This window comes from Salmo trutta, chromosome 5, assembly GCF_901001165.1.
Source record: "Salmo trutta chromosome 5, fSalTru1.1, whole genome shotgun sequence".
NCBI classification, from domain to species: domain Eukaryota; kingdom Metazoa; phylum Chordata; class Actinopteri; order Salmoniformes; family Salmonidae; genus Salmo; species Salmo trutta.
In genome coordinates this window covers 14662119-14684445 of record NC_042961.1, presented here as the reverse complement: position 1 = coordinate 14684445, position 22327 = coordinate 14662119, and the positions used below count along the sequence as shown (strand labels likewise).

Here is a 22327-nt window from a genome sequence, read left to right as displayed (position 1 = left end):
CTGTGCTGTCCTGTCCCTCCCTGTCCTCTCCCTCCGTGTGCTGTCCTGTCCCTCCCTGTCCTGTCCCTCCCTGTGCTGTCCTGTCCCTCCCTGTCCTGTCCCTCCCTGTCCTGTCCCTCCCTGTCCTGTCCCTCCCTGTGCTGTCCTGTCCCTCCCTGTCCTCTCCCTCCGTGTGCTGTCCTGTCCCTCCCTGTCCTGTCCCTCCCTGTGCTGTCCTGTCCCTCCCTGTCCTCTCCCTCCGTGTGCTGTCCTGTCCCTCCCTGTCCTGTCCCTCCCTGTCCTCTCCCTCCGTGTGCTTTCCTGTCCCTCCCTGTCATGTCCCTCCCTGTCCTGTACTGTACTGTGCTGTCCTGTCCCTCCCTGTCCTCTCCCTCCATGTGCTGTCTTGTCCTGTCCCTCCCTGTGCTTTCATTTCCTGTCCCTCCCTGTCCTGTCTCTCCCTGTCCTGTACTGTCCCTCCCCTCCCTGTCGTGCCCCTCCTTGTCCTGTCCCTCCTTGTCCTGTCCTTTCCTGTTCTTTTTCCTCCTGTGTGCCTGTGTGTTTGCTCCAGGAGGTCTCTCTCTCTCCACCCCATAACACACTGTCTCTCTGGGGGCAGCTTATTGTACCAGTACCATGCTTTTTATATGGAGCTAGGAAATACGCTCTGATGAAGATCTGTATGAGTAGCACTGTTTTGCCAGCTTGTTAGTAGGGTGTTGTTTTGACTGTTTGTTCACAGCCCCATTATCCAGGGGGATATTTCGTTAACCTCTTAGCCCTGTGTGTGTGTTTGTTCCCACACTAGCAGCTGTCCACACTATCCAGCTAGAACAAAATGCTATGCGCCTTCTAGGACTGGAGTGGCTTACAGGACTGTTTGTGTACTGTGTGTGTATATGGGGGTTACTGAAGGGAGGTGCTCTAGAAGAACAAAAAGCTGGGTAAACTTCAGAGTATTAAAGCTCCTTACCCCAAATCCTGGTCGTAGCCCAGGAGGATTTAATAGGAAGCATATTGCAGAGAATACCCTCCTCCTGCCGTCCACTTCCCCCCCTTCTCTCTCCCTCTCTCCTCAGTGGGCTATAGGTGGGGTTACTACAGGGGTTGAAGAAAGAGGGTGATGCCCTCAACAACAAAAAAAGTGTGTGACAAAAATGCCCAACGATGCCATTAAATAGTGTTAAATGTCAGCACATGGTGTTTACATCCATGACCTTTGCTTGTCTGTATTTTCTGTTTGAGGTAACTAGAGCAAAACATTGGCCTCCAGTGTTCACCTGACATACAGTATTATAATATATTGTAGGTGTACCAGAGTATGTCTGAATGCTAGCCCTGCTCATGTTTTAGCCACAGAATGTAAAGCTGACGTCCAAAGATAGTAAACATTAAAGTTATATAAACTTTATATTTATTGAAACATTGAAATGCCTTTTGCTCCTATTTTCTTTCTCTCATAACAAGCACGTTTTGGAAAAACCTTTGGTAAAAGTCTACCAGTTCATTGTAACCGGGAAGAAGTGAATGAGGGATTCGAGGAACCGTGGGCTTTAGGAACACATCTCTATTCACCTCCAACATCTGCTACTGGGAGAGAGGGACGCTTAACTCTTTCACGGCTGGAATGTCTCTGGTCTGGCTCTATCGGAAGGCGGAGGGAAAGTCATTTAACGAGGGGACACGTTTTTTTAGAGAAGCAAACATTACACAATAATGCATCAGTACGTATACTGACACAGATGGAAAAAGATGGCTATGAACTGTCCTTAAATGCCTAGAGTAGCCTACACCAGTCTGAATATAGACGTGTTCTGTTGATGATACAGGTTCACATATGTGGCGTAGACATAGGGGTATCTTGCGTTGACAGTTGGCACACAATGCAGTGAAACTCAGTCAGCCCTGTGTTGGGCCACATGGGATGTGCTAATTAAGGTTAAGGTCGGGCGTTAACAGCCGAACACGTGCACACAGCCACACGCACAGCTCTTCACATAACACATGGTCAAACTCTCTCTCTCTCTCTCTCTCTCTCTCTCTCTCGCTCTCTCTCGCGCGCTCTCTCTCTCTCTCTCTCTCTCTCTCTCTCTCTCTCACGCTCATTAGTAAACGCACAGTCTCTCGCTCTTGAGCACACATGTCGTTGTAACACAAATAGCCTGCTTTGCATACCTTGCCTGGGCACAGTGTGTTTGGCGTACACACATGTCTGGTCTCTGAAAGGAGAGGTCACACCCTGAGTAAACAGAGCTGCTCCAGAGTCGTTTTTTCTCTCCTGAGGGCTTGTGACGTCCATTTACCAGGAACACAAACACTCTCTCTCTCTTACAATGGCAATAAGCGTATCTAACCCCCTTTGTCCAACACACGATTATTCATAAGGGTCAACTAGATGATGGGTGTATGAGTTGGCCAGTGCAGTTCAGGTTTACCAAGCTAGGTCAAGCCAAACAATTGGAGGAATCGTATATAGAACATTGTAAGTCTTCAGGAAAGTTGGTCCATTTTTGTCTGGTGTGTGTTTGAGTTCTTCATCCCCTCAGTGCAGCAGGACAGGGAGACCCATGGGGTTGGGAGGAAGAGGATACCTTTGTGGTTTGCAACTGATTGCGCCATGTCATCATTCCACTGTGTTTCCTCTGACTGAGTGACTTACCAGAACATTAACAAAACTAGCTCCCTAGTGGGAGGGTGAGCTCAGCTCCACCGGTGATGTAGGAGTCACACACCCACAGGCCATAAAGGTCAAGCTCTCAGGTTTCTCTCAACAACTCTGTGTTCCAGATGACTTCATGACATTTCTGAAGTGTACATGCATAGGTTTTGTGACCTGAATCAAGATTGAACAGTGAGACGACGATACTATAAATATTTTATGTGTTGTTATAAAGTTATACTAATCAATATCTCCCTTTCCCTCGCATCTCTTCTCTCAAACAGAAGCTCCAGACGTTCCACAGCTTGAGCTGCCCTGGGTTCTCTGGTCCGGACAGCTGTCACTCATACATGCCCCCGCCCTCCGCCAGGAGCTTGAGCCAATCGGAATCTGACTTCGCCTGTGCGTCTGACCTATGTGCTGAGACTCAACAGGAAGTGGACGAGGAGGAGGATGACTCTTCTTATAAGGAGCTGGACAGTGACTCAGTGTGTAGCCTGGACTCCAGGCCCGGGTCCCCTTGCAGGGGAATGGGGGAGAGAATGGGGCAGGGACACACCCTCTGGAAGGGTGAGTATGGGACAGAGAAGGACATCTACCAGCTGGGGGGAGAGCTGGACATTGACCAGATCGAGAGGAACTGAATGCAACCTGAAGACTTTGGATAAAGGATTGTCATAACCTTTTATGAAGGCTGAGAAATGTTTCCGAATGTTGCGGAGAATTTGGAATTTCATGACCACGAGAAGGATGCCTTACGTATGATAGGTGGATATTGAGCGGGTTGAAATGACCTCAGAGAGAGGAACCTAGCGATTTTAGACAGAGTGTTTTTTGGAACATTATAAGGATGTTTGTAAATGCAGTGGGGGGGGATGTTGTATTGTGTGTAATGTCAACGAAGGACAAAGCACGTGGAAGTGTCATAGAAGGTGCTGCATGTTGAATTGGCAGATGGCTTCTTTGGTTGAACTTCGAGATCCTGCGGGACAAACAGTTGTTTTGAACTGTCTTATTGTCTTTCTGAATCTAAAGGCAGTGGCTTTCGCTTGGCGACGTGCAGCCTAACTCAGGAGTGGGAAAGTGAGGGATAGTCTTTAACACCTCCAAAAAGCCCTCTCTCCTCTTAGCCTGAGTACCTCCCTATATCCCTGGACTGAACTAACCGTAAGGTTTAAGTACTGTAGCATTAGCAGCAGGAATATGCTACAACTTCTGCTTTTCTCTACCAGACTGGGGGGACATGATGGACTGCGAGAGAGGGATGAAATAGAAGAGGAGAGAAACAGTATTTTTTTCTCATATAGACATCACCTTGACACCTTTCTTCAACTATACCTGCAGGAAGAACATTCCCTGTTGAATTCCAAGTTAGCCCCTAGCCTCTATACCCTATACCCTAGCCCCTATACTCTAGGCACTCCTGTAGATATGAAAGGAAGACAGTACCAGTATTATGGTCATTTCTTCACCTTCCCTTCTAACAGTTGGTGTGGAGGTTTCACCATATTGCTTACACCTATCCAAGGGTTTCAGATTGCCTAGGGGATAGGGGTCCATTTGGAATTCCATAATTTGGAATTCCGAAAGTGTTCACACGCCATCGCTGAATGTAAATAAGCTTTTAATGGGTTTGGAAATAACAGGCAATTTGGTTGGTCAGATACATGTGTTGTCTTTACACCTCAGAATACCCTGCTCGAAACAAACCTTTATGATGTTTTATAGATTCTAATATGCAAAATGTATATTTGAATAAACACTGAATTTTAAGTTTTCAGTTCTAATATCAATGTATATTTTTCGATATGTATTTTTTATGATCTGTTTGTGAAGGATCTGAATTAAGAGGCTTTTCTTTAACAGGATAGACATGAAATAAAAACACAAACTGCCTCTGCTGTGGTCATGTTGTGTTTCATTATTATCAGGGAAGGGTGTCATTATACATGGTACAGCTTGACATTCAGCCTTCATGTCATAAACGTGACATAGTATGTGTTTAGATACAGTAGATATGCTTCTGATCTGGTGTCCTCTAATTGTTTGTAAAGTCATTTAACTGCCATTGACTTTGGCACGTCATGCCACGCAAGCTGTTTATACCCTGTGATGGACAGGGTCAGTTAGATAAACATCCGTGTGCTATGTGATACCGTTACACAGCCCACCGGCACTAAACAAAATGGCAGAAAGTCTAGAATACCCTGGCAACGCCACATACCTTGAACTGAGGCAAGAGGAAGTGATGTCACAGCCACAGGAATGCTTCTTCTCTCCTCAGTTCAGTAGGAAGGCAGACAGACACGTCACCAAGGCGGTGCTGTTTTGCCTGGAGATATCCTGTCATATATTTCTCTGTCTGTCCAAGTCTGAGGGGGCTAAATGCACCTGCTGCCATATTGAAAAACATAAGATATAAAAACTAGTTTATAGAGTTACACATCTTCACTCTATTTTCTTCTGTCCTCAGGGTGCATTATTCAAATAAAGTATTAGTGGAGTGTAGTTTTCCAGCACAACAGGATGTTGCAACCAGCTGAATGCTCTTTCCATGGCCTTTCCTTTGACCGTGGCCTTGAAGTAAAACAAACTCTAACCCCAAAGGTGGGGTGTTACCTTACCACACACACAGCCAAAGGCCTTAGAATGAAGGCTGACTGTGCGCTCAGGGAGAAGTTCTAAACTGGTCTGAAAATATTTGGATTGCCTTTCTCTCTTGCGTGAAGGGATAGGATGTAGAGTACTCCCAATGACTCCCTCTCCTCAGAGCTGTTGTTACAGCTGCCCACACAGTGCCAGAGTGGGAGTACCGGGTCGATCGAAATGTGGATGGAATCAGGGTGGTTTGAGGTGGGGAAGAAAGATGAAATGAAGGAAAAGGAGGCGAGGCTGTTGAAATCAACAAACCTCCTGTTCGCAGGCCACTTCTCTCTCCGAAACAATACGCCTGGAAACACAGAATCACGTTGCCACGGACAACACATCAGTCGCTCACTCAGACCTGAAGGTCACTGACCTCCTTCCACACACATATGCACACTTCCTGTCAGACAGGAAGTAGCAGGCTGAGAGGAATAGAGATTTAGAGTCTGAGGTAACGCAAACACCCACTCACACCACTGGCCCAGGCCTATAAATAGGAGGCACTATGTAGTAGAGGGAAAAGGCCATGTTACTTAGTCACAAAACCAGGGCTGTATAGCCTCAATTACACGTGGAAACACTGATGTTTTAGGGGAAAGCAGAGATTTTAGTTTGTTAGCAGAAAAGAACTGTCAGCAGAATAGGCTTTCGTTCTCAGAACTACTGAGGAGTAGAGCATGGTGCATTTATTAGTCTTGTAAAGGTTCACTTCCAGACGGATTCAAAGACCACTGCAATAAGAACGTTAAGGAAAATACATCTGGTCTTCCATGTTCAAAAGGGTCTAGCTATATGGTCTTGTTCCAAAAGGCCGACCTACCTTATAACTACCTCATACTGCGTCACGACCAGAGCTTTTAGTTCACTGAATGTTCTGTATTTGTCTCGCTCATTAGGTCATATTAGTATCCACTTTGTGCTGGGTGAGCAGAGACAGTATCTGTGGTTGACATGTGGCCAGTGTCACATGTCACTGATTGACTACCTCTCTACTCAAAGGTCAATGGGATCTGGCACCAATGCCCTACAGTCTGTCACCATGGTTTCTGCTAAGCCTTTCTCTCTATCTATACATCCTGTTTCCTTCCTCATAAGGCCAAGGTTTTATTTTTATACAGTAAAGTTAAACAGACCATTTAAATTTCACTTCAAGGTGTTTGTAATTGCAGTTGTAGTATCCAACCCGCATGCAAGCGATTCATATTCTAAGCCTGTGATTGTCTTTGCTTAACCGCACCATCAGAGGGTCGCTAACAACCGACTGCATCCGGCTGTTTAGGGGAAACGGAAAGAGAGCCTGTGATGCAACTTCCACTTTGGCACGTTAACAAGGCGACACTCCATCTTAACTGCTCCATATTTACTGAATTGGTTGAACAGTGCAGAAGAGAACCCCCCCAGAAAGAACCCCACCAGAAAGAAACCCCCCCAGAAAGAAACCCCCCAGAAAGAACCCCCCCCCAGAAAGAAACCCCCCCAGAAAGAAACCCCCCCAGAAAGAAACCCCCCAGAAAGAACCCCACCAGAAAGAAACCCAGCGCAGGCATTTATTTTACACCTGCTACGTTAGGTTAGCTTAACAACCTTGACATAAAATGTGGCATTCAAACACGGCATCTAGCTCTTAGTGGTTCAGGAAATCCTTTTGTAAAGATTGTAATTATTGTACACATGTGCTTAATTGGAGCGTCTTTAGTCCACAACATTGTTTTATATTTATCATTGCCAAATTCACTTCCTTGATTATCACGAGAGAGAGACGGAGAAACGCAGAGAGAAAGGATTGGTTAAAGACGGTTAAACAGTGCCTTTTATTAACAATATAATCAGCTTCAACATTTAATTCAGACAGCTTTTACCAATACTGTACCAATAAAAGGTTGTAAGCTTATATGAAGGGCATGGAGACATGAGGTATTTATGTCTGCTGCTTTTTTCAAGATCACAACATATTGAATGAAAGTGTTGCTGAAAACTGTTGCAGGAAGCCAACTTCAATGAAGGCTTTTAGATTTTAACAACAATAAGGAATGCCTTAGTTATCTGTCTATTCAATAGCCATCTGCTGCCAGAATTTACTGCATTCCAAGCATCAATTGTTAGGCGTATAGCCTAACTACAAAAACACACAACTGTGAGCGACTCTATAGCTAGAGGACTCCTGATCTCCAGGAGTGATAAGTATAATTTTTGTCTTCATCTGTTGTCTTTTTGCTAGCTATGGCCATCTACTTCAAGTGCTGCCTGTCTTCCCATTAGCCTACTTGGTGTGTGAACTGCCGACTGCTTATAACTTGCAGATGATTGTTAACACATCAACCAGGATTAAAGGGAAGGGCAGTTTGTGACTTGTTTTGGTTATCAGTGGCTGTACTGGATGGGGAGTGGTTTCTCCTCTCCTAGGCAATCAGCAATTAGTACAGTCTGGTGTGCTCTTCACCTCTCCTAGGCAATCAGCAATTAGTACAGTCTGGTGTGCTCTTCACCTCTCCTAGGCAATCAGCAATTAGTACAGTCTGGTGTGCTCTTCACCTCTCCTAGGCAATCAGCAATTAGTACAGTCTGGTGTGCTCTTCACCTCTCCTAGGCAATCAGCAATTAGTACAGCCTGGTGTGCTCTTCACCTCTCCTAGGCAATCAGCAGTTAGTACAGTCTGGTGTGCTCTTCACCTCTCCTAGGCAATCAGCAATTAGTACAGTCTGGTGTGCTCTTCACCTCTCCTAGGCAATCAGCAGTTAGTACAGTCTGGTGTGCTCTTCACCTCTCCTAGGCAATCAGCAGTTAGTACAGTCTGGTGTGCTCTTCACCTCTCCTAGGCAATCAGCAATTAGTACAGTCTGGTGTGCTCTTCACCTCTCCTAGCCAATCAGCAATTGGTACAGTCTGGTGTGCTCTTCACCTCTCCTAGGCAATCAGCAATTAGTACAGTCTGGTGTGCTCTTCACCTCTGCTAGGCAATCAGCAATTAGTGTTAGTACTTCAGTCTTCCCTGGTTTCTCAACAGCAGCTGTAAGTGTCGGTTGTGTCAGTGGCGATTTCGTCGGCAAAACTAAGACCGTTGCCGAAACAAGAAGGTTCTGCCGAGTTCTTCGAGGAAGGCTCCACACCACTCTCTCACTCCAGTATCTTACCTAGTTATTTTCTGACGATCTCATTTGCAGCTTTGGCAACTGTGTGTCTTCTATACCTGTTTGCTTCTCTCCCTGTAGGCTTTACAGACTCTCCCCACCTCTTGCCTGCAACCCTTCTAATTTAGTGTACCCTGTGTGCACAACGCATGTGGAATTCTGGGTATCTGGCAGCGTTTGGAACTGCTGATCTGCAGTCAAGAACGCAGAGTTCATCTCAGCCTGTGCTGCCCTTCAGTCCCTTGACTTTTTGGCCCTGACAGAGACATGGATCACCCCAGAGAACACTGCTTCTCCAGCTGCTCTCTTCATCTGACTACGTTTTCTCTCGTAGTCCAAGAGCATTCATTGTGGTGATGGTACAGGTCTACTAATTTCTCCTAACTGGAGATTTCCTCTTTTCTCCCTCACTCACCTGTCCATCTCCTCATTTGAATTCCATGCTGTCACTTGTCCACTCAAGCTTAACATTGTTGTCATATATGGCCCACCAGGTGCCCTTGGATAATTCCTCAATGAGCTTGCTTGACACCTTGATAAGCTAATTATGACGATTGCTCACTGCTCTTTGTATTTTCTGACTTCAACCTCCCGACGTCTGCCTTCTATTAATTCCTTTCCAACTCTCCTGTTCTCCTCCTTGCCTCTTTTGACCTCATCCTTTCCCAATCCCCTCCAACTCACAAGGCAGGCAATATGCTTGACCTCATCTTTACTAGAGGCTGTTCACCTACTAATCTCACTGCAACCCTCCTCCAGGTCTCTGATTACCACTTTGTTTCCTTTTCTGTCTCCCTTTCCTCCAACCTTAGCCACTCAGCAACTACTCAGATGGTCATGTGCCATCGCAATCTTCGCTCTCTCTCCATTACTCTCTCCTCTTCTATCATCTCTCCATTCTGCTAAATCCTTCTGCCTCCTGATTCTACCTCTTTGCCCCTACTCAAATCAAACTTTATTTGTCACATGTGCCTGTCACGTCCTGACCAGTATAAGGGGTTATTAGTTTGGTCAGGGCGTGGCAGGGGTGTGTTGTCGGGTTTTTTGGGTATTGTTCTATGTTGTGTACTTCTTTGTGTTGGCCTGGTATGGCTCTCAATCAGGGACAGCTGTACTTCGTTGTCGCTGATTGGGAGCCATACTTAGGTAGCCCTTTTTCCACCTGTCTTTTGTGGGAAGTTGTTTTTGCACTGCTGTGGTTAGCCTGCAAGACTGTTTAGCTGTTGTGTTTTTATTTTTTTTCTTGTTTTGTGTTCTCTTGAATAAAGTTTAAGATGTTCACGAGACCTGCTGCGCCTTTGTCCACTACCTTTGACGACGGCCGTTAGTGCCGAATACAACAAGTGTAGACCTTACTGTGAAATGCTTACTTTCAAGCCCTTAACCAACAGTGCAGTTCAAGAAGAGTTAAGAAAATATTTACCAAGTAGACTAAAATAAAAAGTAACACAATAAGAATGAGGTTATATACAGGGGGTACTGAGTCAGTGTGCAGGGGTACAGGTTAGTTGAGGTAATTTGTACATGTAGGTGGAGGTGACTATGCATAGATAATAAACAGCGGTAGTGTACAAAGGGGAGGGGTCAATGTAAATTGTCAAGTGTTGATTTTATTAATTGTTCGGCGGTCTACTCTCCTCCCTTTCCGCATCCTATGACTCGCACTGTCCTCTTTCCTTCCGGCCTGTTGTGCTCTCCCCTCCTGCTGTGGCTGACTCATTGTGAGCTTGCAGAACAGGGTTGCGGACAGCTGAGCGAAAATGGAGAAACTAACTTCCAGAGGATCTATAATCCTTTCACTCCCTCCTCTCTACCTTCTCTTCCTCTGTATCTGCTGCTAAAGCCACTTTCTATCACTCTAAATGTCAAGCTTCAGCCTCTAACTCTAGGAAACTATGTTCCACCTTATTCTCCAGCCCCTCCCTCCTCCCTCTCTGAGGACGACTTTGTCAACCACTTTGAAAAAAAGGTTGACGACATCCACTACTCATTCACTCAACCTATTGAGTCCACTGGTCCCACTTACACAGAACTAACCTACGCCTTGACCTCTTTCTCCCCTCTCTCCAGATGAAATCCTGCGACTAGTGAGATCTGGCCGCCGAGAACCTGACAGCTCGACCCCATCCCATGCTCCCTTCTCCAGACCATCTCTGGAGACATTCTCCCATTCTTCACTTTCCTCAACTCATCCCTGACCACTGACTGCATCCCCTCTTCTCTCTGTCACGGAGGTTGTTCTCATCCTTCTAGATCTATCCACTGCCTTTGATACCATGAACCATCAGATCCTCCTCTCCACCCTCTCAGGGCTGGGGGTCTCAGGCTCTATCAGATCCTCCTCTCCACCCTCTCAGGGCTGGCCGTCTCAGGCTCTATCAGATCCTCCTCTCCACCCTCTCAGGGCTGGCCGTCTCAGGCTCTATCAGATCCTCTCCACCCTCTCAGGGCTGAGCGTCTCAGGCTGTATCAGATCATCTCCACCCTCTCAGGGCTGGGTGTCTCAGGCTCTATCAGATCCTCTCCACCCTCTCAGGGCTGGGTGTCTCAGGCTCTATTAGATCCTCTCCACCCTCTCAGGGCTGGGTGTCTCAGGCTCTATCAGATCCTCTCCACCCTCTCAGGGCTGGGTGTCTCAGGCTCTGTCAGATCCTCTCCACCCTCTCAGGGCTGAGCGTCTCAGGCTCTATCAGATCCTCTCCACCCTTTCAGGGCTGGGCGTCTCAGGCTCTATCAGATCCTCTCCACCCTCTCAGGGCTGGGCGTCTCAGGCTCTATCAGATCCTCTCCACCCTCTCAGGGCTGGGTGTCTCAGGCTCTATCAGATCCTCTCCACCCTCTCAGGGCTGGGTGTCTCAGGCTCTATCAGATCCTCTCCACCCTCTCAGGGCTGGGTGTCTCAGGCTCTATCAGATCCTCTCCACCCTCTCAGGGCTGGGCGTCTCAGGCTCTGCAAAATCTTGGATTGCATCCTACCTGGCAGGCTGCTCCTACTAGGTGATGTGGAGAGGATATGTTTCTGCACCACATACTCTCACTGTTGTTCCCCAGGGCTCAGTTCTTGGCCCTCTTCTCTCTATACACCAAGTCACTTGTCTCTGTCATATCCTCACATGGTCTCTCCTATAATTGCTATGCCTGACAGATATCTTAGCTTGGATGTCGGCCCACCACCTCAAGCTCAACAAGATGGAGCTGCTCTTCCTCCCAGGGAAGGCCTGCCCGCTCAAAGAACTCTCCATCATAGTTGACAATGCCACAGTGTCGCCCTCCCAGAGTGCAAAGAACCTTGGACAACACCCTGTCGTTCTCTGCAAACATAGAAGCAGTGACTCACTCCTGTAGGTTCATGCTCTACAACATCCGTAGAGTACGACCCTACCTCACACAGGAAGCGGTACAGGTCCAAATCCAGGCACTTGTCATTGCCCGTCTGGACTACTGCAACTCGCTGTTGACTGGGCTCGCCGCTTGTGCCATCAAACCGATGCAAATTATTGAGAACACTGCAGCCTGCCTGGTTTTCAACTTTTCCAAGTTCTCCCATGTCACCTTGTTTCTCTGCACACTCCACTGGCTTCCAGTCGAAGCTCGCATCTATTGCAAGACCATGGTGCTTGCCTACGGAGTGGCAAGAGGAACTGCCCCTCCCTACATTCAGGCTATGCTCAAACCCTATACCCCAACCCGAACACTCTATTCAGCCACCTCTGGTCTCTTATCCCCCCCTTTCTAGCTCTGACTTTGGTGATAACTATTTTATTGAGGAAAATGTACTATGACTGTGATATGTGGTTGTCCCACCTAGCTATCTTAAGATTAATGCACTATCTGTAAGTCGCTCCGGATAACAGCGTCTGCCTAAATGACAAAAATGTAAATAACTACTCCGTTCTATCAATTTTGTCACCGAGTGTGTTAGTGAGAGTGTATAAGAGGGAAACACAGCACTGTGACTCTGTGGAAGGACACGTGCTGAGAGAAAGGAAACACATGCTCTGTGTTTTTCCCATAAACTCTCCTATCCTTTGTGAGGCGAAGGGGACTGGGCTGACTGTTGACTGGCTGCTAGTGATGACTGAATGCTGAACAATGGAGGACTGAAATAGTCGAGACCTGGCAACTCTCTTCCATATTCACGATCCATCATGTTTGTCACGTCTGGCCGGCTTGTGGACCTTTGATGGTTCCAACTGTCCTGGATCCACAACTGTCACCTTTGAATGTAGACCCCTTTATGTCTTTCTGTACATACGAAGGATGGACTTGTGTGTAGGAGTCAAGGTTCTTTAGCATTATGCTCAACCTTTATTCAGATTTCACCATCAAGATAAATGCACAGTTACTTATACAACCGTTTTGTGTGTACATTGACTACATTGTGTGTTTATTGTATTTGCCAGGCCAAGTAAATACTATCCATATGACCCCCTATCTGCAGTATACACATAGCTAAATCCCCGGCTTACATCAAGTAACGGAAACAGATCTGTATCTCAGCGACAGAGGGACGTGTGGAGTTGAGCTGAACCCTATTCTGTACTGTACTATATGAGAGGGAGCTGCTACAACCCAGAACTATGAGGACTCTGCCTGTCCTGGGAGTTAGGGCCATGGGTTTTTGTTTAATCTAGGCATCTGAGGGAGAGGAAGGCAGGCAGGGAGGTTGAATGGGACCGTATGTGCTGTTGTCAATCTACAGTGATTAGAGAGCCAGTGAAAACACAGAGGACCTGTGAAAACATGTAGGAAATGCAGCTGTCATGTGGCATGACCTTTGATCCTGAGTTCAGACCTTAGCGACTTGCCGCCTCAGCAACCTTAGTGACTGGTTAATGAAGGACTGGTTAGTGTGTTTAGCCACCTGGGGTCGTTATTGGTGTGTTAGGCATGGACATTACCCTTGGTATGTTGAAAAGTGCACTCTAAGATTTTGAGGGCTGCTTTTTGCTCATTCATCGTCTACAGAAATGCATCACTGAAATTTGAACAACAATATGCATAAAATGTATCGGAGAGCTCAGATTTTTTTTCTCCACAACAAATGTTACATTTGTACTGCTTTGGGAGTGTTTCCCCAACTGCTACATTCTGAGCAGAGCAAAGTCTTCAGAACTTGGATTTCAGCAGGTAGACAGACATCTGACAGAAATCATCTTTAAAGACCGTACCCCTAAAACACAGACAGCATTCAACCTTTGACCTATGTCTTGCTCATGACATCCGCCTGTGGGTGTGAGAACTATGTACTAATCCCAGTATGAACACAGGACTTGGCAGTACTGGTAATGAGAGGAACAACAGAGAAGTGTACCAATTAGAGTTCAAGGTGAGTGTCTTGGAATGACTCCATGTCAGTTGTAAAGACTACTATACTTCATCCAGTACATTCTACACCTTTCTAGTGTTCTGTGGGATTGTCTTTCAGTGTGTGTGTGTGTGTGTGTTTTCTCCTCTCTGTCTCTGTGTCCACACGCTTGTTCCAGCTTTTCTGTAACACTGTGAACTTAGAGGCCCAGCTAGCTGTCAGATAGCAGAGCCTGTGCAATCCATCTCAACACAGTCTCTTCAAAGAGAACAGACAAGCGCCATCTTACCATTTGTCATGGGAGTTTATACACAATGTGAAACATCTCAGTGAGTGTACAGAGAGAAGAAAACATTCACAGCTCTCCTAACTTTATGGGCCAGGAAAAGGAAACTGATCGGAGAGTTTGATGCTCTGACTGAACGATGGCAGATGCTACTTTTAGCTCCGCCACGAAACAGGCGAGAAGCTCCAACCGATGGGAATTCCATGATCTGCAACAATTGTTCCACATCCCCGTGGCCCCTCACTGGATCCCGTGTGGAGAGAGTGATGTAAGCCCATGCCCAAATGGATTTCCCAGGTCATCTTGATCTGTCTGTCTGTCTGGCATTGGCTGGGGCAGTGATATTCTCTCCCAGTGACTCTCCTGGTTGGATTGACCTGTGTGTACCAGAAGTAGACAGGTTTCAGAATACATGATCCGTAAGTACGTTTCCGAATTTCAGCCATGGTGTGCTGAATTGCTCAGTCGACCATACTACCTGGCACACCACCCTTCACGGCGGCCCTGTGGGTACTAACAGGAAGGGGTGAGCGCCTGCCACACACCCAGCTACACATCTGTAAACATTTGCAGACGAATGGGCTGCTGTCGCCGATGTTATCACGAGAACATTAGCCAGGACAAGAGGAAGGGGCTGATTGTAATGGGTTACTGGGTGACTGGCTGACCAATAGGGAGACAGCAGATGTTGTTTGGGTACAAATTCATTGTAATTATGCATTGTTGAAGTTTATTTGAGTGTAATCATGAACTCTCTTACATGTTCTGTGTTGTATTGCAATGAAGGACATCAGGTCAGAATGGTGCCTCCTTCTGCTGAATGAATAGCATAATTGGAATCTAATTTCAAAGGGATCTGGTAAAAATCTGTTATCGTTTTATCCTAAATAAGTAATAAAAGGAGGAAAAGTAACCAGGACCTTGGAATACTATCCAATCTGGCATGAGACTGGAATGTGAAGGGACTGAAGGGATTGTGCCTGTAGTTGTTCAGGTTCCCACAACGGTTTATATGCTTCTTATCAGTTGCTGTTCTTTTAGCATAGGTCTCTGTCAGTTATAATGCTATTTGGCATACGTGTCTGTCGATGATAGCCATAGGGGGGTTTGATCTAGCAAGAAGGACAACAATGTTTGGAAAACTCCTCCAAACTACTGGTGATCCGCCTTTTTATTCAGTATTTTTACTTTTGTTTTGTCACTCAAAAAAATAAAAGTACAGTACAAAGCATTGACCATTTTGATCATATGACAGAGTTAAGAAGTAATAATACACTGAGTACGTAAAGGAAAATAACAAAAAAATAAGTAAGCCTCCAACCCCAACCTCCCATCCATGTCTCCATCCAACCTTTCTGTGCTACATCGTTGGGGAAGTGTAATAATGTGACACAAGAGATATTCCGTGTTATGGTTTTAGGTCAAATTAACTTCTTCAGATGTTCTTGACCTTGTTCTATCTCTCTCTCTCACACACACACATGCAAAACATCACATACACTACATTACCAAAAGTATGTGGACACCTGCTCGTTGACCATCTCATTCCAAAATCACAGGCATTAATATGGAGTTGTTCCCGTCCTTTGCTACTCTTCTGGGAAGACTTTCCACTAGATGGTGAAACATTGCTTTGGGGACTTGCCTCCATTCAGCCACAAGAGCATTAGTGAGGTCAGGCACTGATGTTGGGCGATTAGGCCTGGCTCGCAATCAACATTCCAATTCATCCCAAAGGTGCTCGATGGGGTTGAGGTCAGGGCTCTGTGCAGGCCAGTCACGTTCTTCCACACCGATCTCGACAAACCATTTCTGTATGGATTTCGCTTTGTGCATGGGGGCATTGTCATGTTGAAACAGGAAAGGGCCTTCTCAAAGCTGTTGCCACAAAGTTGAAGCACAGAATCATATAGAACGTCATTGTATTTCCTTTCACTGGAGCTAAGGGGCCTAGACCGAACCATGAAAAACAGTCCCAGACCATTATTCCTCCTCCACCAAACTTTACAGTTGGCACTATACATTTGGGCAGGTAGCGATCTCCAGACATTCGCCATGCCCAGATTTGTCTGTCGGACTGCCAGATGGTGAAGTGATTCATTACTTCAGAGAATGCTTTTCGACTGCTCCAGAGTCCAGAGCTTTACACCACTCCAGCCGACACTTGGCATTGCGCCTGGTGATCTTAGGCGTGTGTGCGGCTGCTCGGCCATGGAAACCCATTTCATGAAGGTCCTGACGAACAGTTCTTGTGCTGACGTTACTTCCAGAGGCAGTTTGGAACTCAGTAGTGAGTGTTGCAACCAAGGACAGACAATTTTTACAGCACTCAATGGTCCCGTTCTGTGAGCTTATATGGCCTACCACTACGCAGCTGAGCTCTTGTTGCTGCTAGACATTTCCACTTCACAATAACAGCACTTAAAGTTGACCGGGGCAGCTCTAGCAATGCAGAAATTTGACGAACTGACTTGTTGGGAAGGTGGCATCCTATGACGATGCCACATTAAAGTCCCTGAGCTCTTCAGAAAGGCCATTCTACTGTCAATGTTTGTCTATGGAGATTGCATGGCCGTGTGCTCGATTGCATACACCTGTCAGCAACGGGTGTGGCTGAAATAGCCAAATCCACTAATTTTGAAGGGGTGTCCACATACTTTGGTATAAATAGTGTGTGTGTCAGCCTTGTAATCTGTTTGGGAATGTCTGACATGGTCCTATGGCATCACAGAGATATGCAAGTGTGTGAAATACCTTTATTCCTGCACATGACGTGAAGGATGATGGATGGATAACGGGTCAAACCAGGACAAACTGGGACAGTGCTAATGTCGGTGTGCTTTATGTGTCAGTGACAGAGAGAGAGACAGAGAGAGAAAGAGTCTGTACATGCCAATGTTAACTGCATTCCAATTGTGTAGCTTACAGTACTGAACACTTCTTGTACAGTACGTAGATGACTGTATATTTCTTTGATGAAACAGTCTGGCCTGTGCATGAGAGTCAATGTTTGTTTATGCTCGCTACACATGGGCGAGTGAGCAAGCGAACAAACTTCACACTTGCCTGAGATTTGAACATTCCCTCCTCTCTGTCTCTTTACCCCTCCACCCGCCGTTTGATATACTCACCTAGTCAGCAGTCTGGCACAGTGGGAGGGTGGCGAGGGGGGTGAAGGTAACATGGCATGAGGGTCTTTGTCAGCGAGATGTGGAACCTCTAACTGTGGAGCACGTGGCATCTCTTTCCCAAGGTTAGGGAGGGGAATCCACTCTGAGGGAAGGAAGTCCAACTGTCACCCTGCTCCGATTTATCAGCTTCCTTTCTAGATGTACTGCCTTGTCTGTCTCTACTTCCTGGAATCCACAGGGTAAAACAGAGACACACTCATTTGTTTCTTGGAAAACTGTAAAAGGAATGTAGAAACTGGTTGAATGAGACTACTAAAGCTAAATAACACAACATGGCAACAAGAAAAACATCAAAGACACAGATGGCTCTTATCCTACCATAACAACAGTGTTGGGATTCTAATTACGGCAATCAAAAGATGCCATTGAAGTGAAAAAGGCCACTTTAAAGTAGATATATTTCCTCATGCTGAGGGGCTTGTGGTTTTTCAGCTAGGGAATATGGGTTATCAAAGCACAATAGAGCTCAGTTAAAGGCCCTCCCTGTGTGGAGGTTTGGAAAGCCCCCGTCCCATGCTACCCATTCCCCTGTCTCTGTTCACCACTCTACCCCCGGGACCTCCAGATCCAGGCGCTGCTTTGGACCAGCCTGCCTGGCTTTCATAAAAGAAAGACAAGGAAAGAATAGAGGGCTAAAGGAGAGAGTGCAGGGTTAGAGGAGAGAGTGCAGGGTTAGTGGAGAGAGTGCAGGGTTAGAGGAGAGAGTACAGGGTTAGAGGAGAGAGTACAGGGTTAGAGGAGAGAGTGCAGGGTTAGTGGAGAGAGTACAGGGTTAGAGGAGAGAGTGCAGGGTTAGAGGAGAGAGTACAGGGTTATAGGAGAGAGTGCAGGGTTAGTGGAGAGAGTACAGGGTTAGAGGAGAGAGTACAGGGTTAGAGGAGAGAGTACAGGGTTAGAGGAGCGAGTACAGGGTTAGAGGAGAGAGTACAGGGTTAGAGGAGAGAGTGCAGGGTTAGAGGAGAGAGTGCAGGGTTATAGGAGAGAGTGCAGGGTTAGTGGAGAGAGTACAGGGTTAGAGGAGCGAGTACAGGGTTAGAGGAGAGAGTGCAGGGTTAGAGGAGAGAGTGCAGGGTTAGAGGAGAGAGTACAGGGTTATAGGAGAGAGTACAGGGTTATAGGAGAGAGTGCAGGGTTAGTGGAGAGAGTACAGGGTTAGAGGAGAGAGTACAGGGTTAGAGGAGAGAGTACAGGGTTAGAGGAGCGAGTACAGGGTTAGAGGAGAGAGTACAGGGTTAGAGGAGAGAGTGCAGGGTTAGTGGAGAGAGTACAGGGTTAGAGGAGAGAGTGCAGGGTTAGAGGAGAGAGTACAGGGTTAGAGGAGAGAGTACAGGGTTAGAGGAGAGAGTGCAGGGTTAGTGGAGAGAGTACAGGGTTAGAGGAGAGAGTGCAGGGTTAGAGGAGAGAGTACAGGGTTAGAGGAGAGAGTGCAGGGTTAGTGGAGAGAGTGCAGGGTTAGAGGAGAGAGTACAGGGTTAGAGGAGAGAGTACAGGGTTAGAGGAGAGAGTGCAGGGTTAGTGGAGAGAGTACAGGGTTAGAGGAGAGAGTGCAGGGTTAGAGGAGAGAGTACAGGGTTATAGGAGAGAGTGCAGGGTTAGTGGAGAGAGTACAGGGTTAGAGGAGAGAGTACAGGGTTAGAGGAGAGAGTACAGGGTTAGAGGAGCGAGTACAGGGTTAGAGGAGAGAGTACAGGGTTAGAGGAGAGAGTGCAGGGTTAGAGGAGAGAGTACAGGGTTATAGGAGAGAGTGCAGGGTTAGTGGAGAGAGTACAGGGTTAGAGGAGCGAGTACAGGGTTAGAGGAGAGAGTGCAGGGTTAGAGGAGAGAGTGCAGGGTTAGAGGAGAGAGTACAGGGTTATAGGAGAGAGTACAGGGTTAGAGGAGAGAGTACAGGGTTAGAGGAGAGAGTACAGGGTTAGAGGAGAGAGTACAGGGTTAGTAAAGAGAGTACAGGGTTAGAGGAGAGAGTACAGGGTTATAGGAGAGAGTACAGGGTTATAGGAGAGAGTACAGGGTTAGAGGAGAGAGTACAGGGTTAGTGGAGAGAGTACAGGGTTAGTGGAGAGAGTACAGGGTTAGTGGCTGGCTGCATCTCCCTATGTATTTTCCAGTGTGAATGGAAACAAAAAGTCTTCAGAGAGCAAAACAGAAGATTAAAAAAGAGGCAAAGATCGGTCAGCAGCATATCTTGGCACGAGGCGTGAGACAGAAGTTACCCACTCTGTTATGGGTAACACTGCCAAACACAAAGACAAAAACAAACGGCACTGTTACAGGATGCAGGGAAATGCCAGTTCATGTCAGTTTGAGGGTTTAGCAGTGTTTTGACATTTAATGGACATTCATTGGAACTGACATACGGAAATTACACAGTAAACAAATGAGTTTGACAGCTTGTGAGTCTTTATGACATCCAATCTGACACTTATAACAACTTATATAACCCATGCCACAGAGCGGTAACATCTGAACAGGGCCGTGCCTCAAACAGACCTCTGTACGAATGAGACCTCTGAGGTGATTGATTTGGTGTCAGGAAATGAGGGGGAAAGAGCTCTATGAGTTAAAGCTGTGGTTTCTGTTTTCAACATTATGCACTCACACAACCCCCCTCTCTCTGCATCTTTCTAGTGCTCTATGGGATGGTCTCGCTCTCTCTCTCTCTCTCTCTCTCTCGCTCTCTCTCGCTAACTGTTAATAAAAACAAGGAAGTTCTCATTATTTTGAGAAGTTTGAGTAAAACCTGATGTGTAAAACTACGTGCTCATACAGCAGGCCTACCTCGATGAACAAAATCTCTTTCATCTCAAAGACACCTCTGTTTATTTCTGAAATAACTGAAATAACTCAAGTTAAGAGTGGCGTAATCGGGGTTTTCCGCATGCACGAGGACTCAAATTTTAACGAGATCTTAGATGTATCTCCCTTGTTCTGCAACATCCTGTCCTGCTGTGCTATGGCAAAGATACGGTTCCGCCATACACTTGTGGTAGCAAAAGTCTATAGAACAGGCAGAGGCTCTTGGGTAGAAGACACATGGGGGGCCAGTCTCCCTCAAAGGGGACGCTTCCCTTGGAGCAATTTTTGTTCTTCTTCTGTGCATACCATGGGGCCTATAGTGGTATAACCAGCTGCAAAACCCGGCCACAAAACACTTTCAAATGCATGTCACATGGGCTTGTCTTCACTCCAGTCACCCGAAGCCACTTGAACTGCTCCCAGACATCAATAAAGGCAGAACACATGTACTACTGCAACATTCCTTAGTTTGGAGGTAACCATGACTAAACGTCTGATCTACATTCTTTAATTCACATGGTATTGTTAAATATTTTCCCCAGCTTCTTTCTAATCAGACAACAAAGGATGTCATGTTCAGGAAGTGAGGCAGAAATCTCTCATACGTACTGGAGTGTAGCCAATCACTGAGATCGTTCTTGAGGCGAAAAAAGCAAAGGCAGTTCAGCATGAAGACGGGCTAAAACTGCTTCTCCAATAGAAATCCCCGATTGCAATGATCGGCGATGTAATGGCGATGTTGGCTAGCTAAGCTCATGCACAGAAACACGTAATTTGGTCTACCGGTTGTCTCGCGCAGAACTGCGCATGTTCACGCCATCAAATAAAAGGCACTCTTTCGATATGAAGTTGTTTTTGACAAAAAGGAAAATGTGTCCGTTTTTCACTTTCACAAAGATGGAGTAATAACATGTTCAACTATTTAAGACATTGAATTGAATCTAGGTTGTGCCTTTAGATTTAGGGAAAATTAACGACTAAGGGAAGAAAAAATAACTTCTCTCATTGACTTCTCAAACCCCAGACTGGTCGGTTTGGTCTGTTTCGCAAGCGTTCCGGGAAGTCTTGTGATGTTACGCCTCTGGGTTTAGAAACTCTGTGGTAAAAGTTACATTCAGAATAAACCTGGGTAAAATATTTCCAATGCCCCTGATGTACTGTATCTTGGAATTGGTTCAATTGTACACTAAATCCAGTACAGCTCACGTACTTGAGATTTGACATATGGTCTGGTTCAGAAAGCATTCACTATTTCATGCGTTATGGTGTCGATGTACAGTACTAGCTGTGCTTTGATAAATAATCTGATTTTCAAGGGAAGTTGCTCTAATGGTTCTCCCCCCTCTCTGTCTCTGTCTGGGACTGAGGGATCTCTATGCTTGCGACATGGGTTATTTGTTTCATCTGTCAGCATTGGGACACTATATTTCCTTGGTGGCTCCCTTGCCCGCTGTGTATTTTGTTTGGAATTACCTGAACGCCGTCTGCGCTACGGGCCTGTAAGGTAGAACGTGTGACTGGCAGACAGAGAAGGGGATAGAGATAGGGAAAGGTACATCTCAGTAAGACAAAAATAATGGTGTTCCAAAAAAGGTCCAGTTGCCAGGACCACAAATACAAATTCCATCTAGACACCGTTGTCCTGGAACAGGTATTCCCAAACTGGGATACGCACAATGCCGTTGGGGGTACGGCAAATAAAAATGTGATTCACATTTTCAAACAGTCCATTTATATTTTCCAACAGGGCTATTCACTTGGGTGAGGGTTTTTTTCTCCCCTGAGTAGCCTCGTTTCACTGCCAAAAATAAAATGAAACCATCTAGTTTTCAGTGAAATAACAACACAATGTCAAATACAGGTAGCCTAGTCAAATAATGAACATCCAATCACATTAACCGTTACGCTCTCGCAGAAATTCCAACAACAGTCCATATGTAGCCAAACGTAGCTGCTGCTCATTCCGTTTGCTCGAAAATTGATAAATGGTTAAAAAAGTAAGGCCCGCGTCCATAGAGACACATACTGTACCAGCTCTACTGGTAGTATTACGACTACCAGCAGTACTGCACTTGCACCTGTTGATGACACAAGTTGTTCTGCTTCCACAAGCACATCCAATGCTAGCCTCTTTGGGAAAGGCGTACCGCTAGCGCCCAGCCTCAACAACATCCGGTGAAATTGCAGAGCACGAAATTCAAAAATACAAAATTCGTAATATTAAACGTTCATGAAAATACAAGTGTTATACATTGGTTAAAAGCTTATCTTCTTGTTAATCCAGACGCTTTGTCAGATTTCAAGAAGGCTTTGCGGCGAAACCATACCATGCG

At 46.2% G+C, this 22327-nt stretch overlaps 1 protein-coding gene and 1 long non-coding RNA gene across 3 annotated transcripts in view; one reads left to right on the top strand and one right to left on the bottom strand.

The window, feature by feature from the left end:
- Nucleotides 1-4536, top strand: part of LOC115193711 (protein FAM53B) — a 36345-nt gene extending 31809 nt beyond the window's left edge. For both annotated transcript variants that reach the window (XM_029752643.1, XM_029752644.1), the window contains exon 5: nt 2923-4536. In XM_029752643.1, the coding sequence (XP_029608503.1) occupies nt 2923-3282 (360 nt within the window). In that variant the 3' untranslated portion in view covers nt 3283-4536. The remainder of the gene's footprint in view (nt 1-2922) is intronic.
- Nucleotides 4537-12698: 8162 nt separating this feature from the next.
- LOC115193709 (uncharacterized) lies at nt 12699-21189 on the bottom strand. The gene is made up of 3 exons (XR_003878216.1): nt 20604-21189; nt 17139-17363; nt 12699-14384 (listed from the first exon to the last, which is right to left on the bottom strand). It is a non-coding gene; the product is annotated as an uncharacterized LOC115193709 (long non-coding RNA).
- Nucleotides 21190-22327: the final 1138 nt, after the last annotated feature.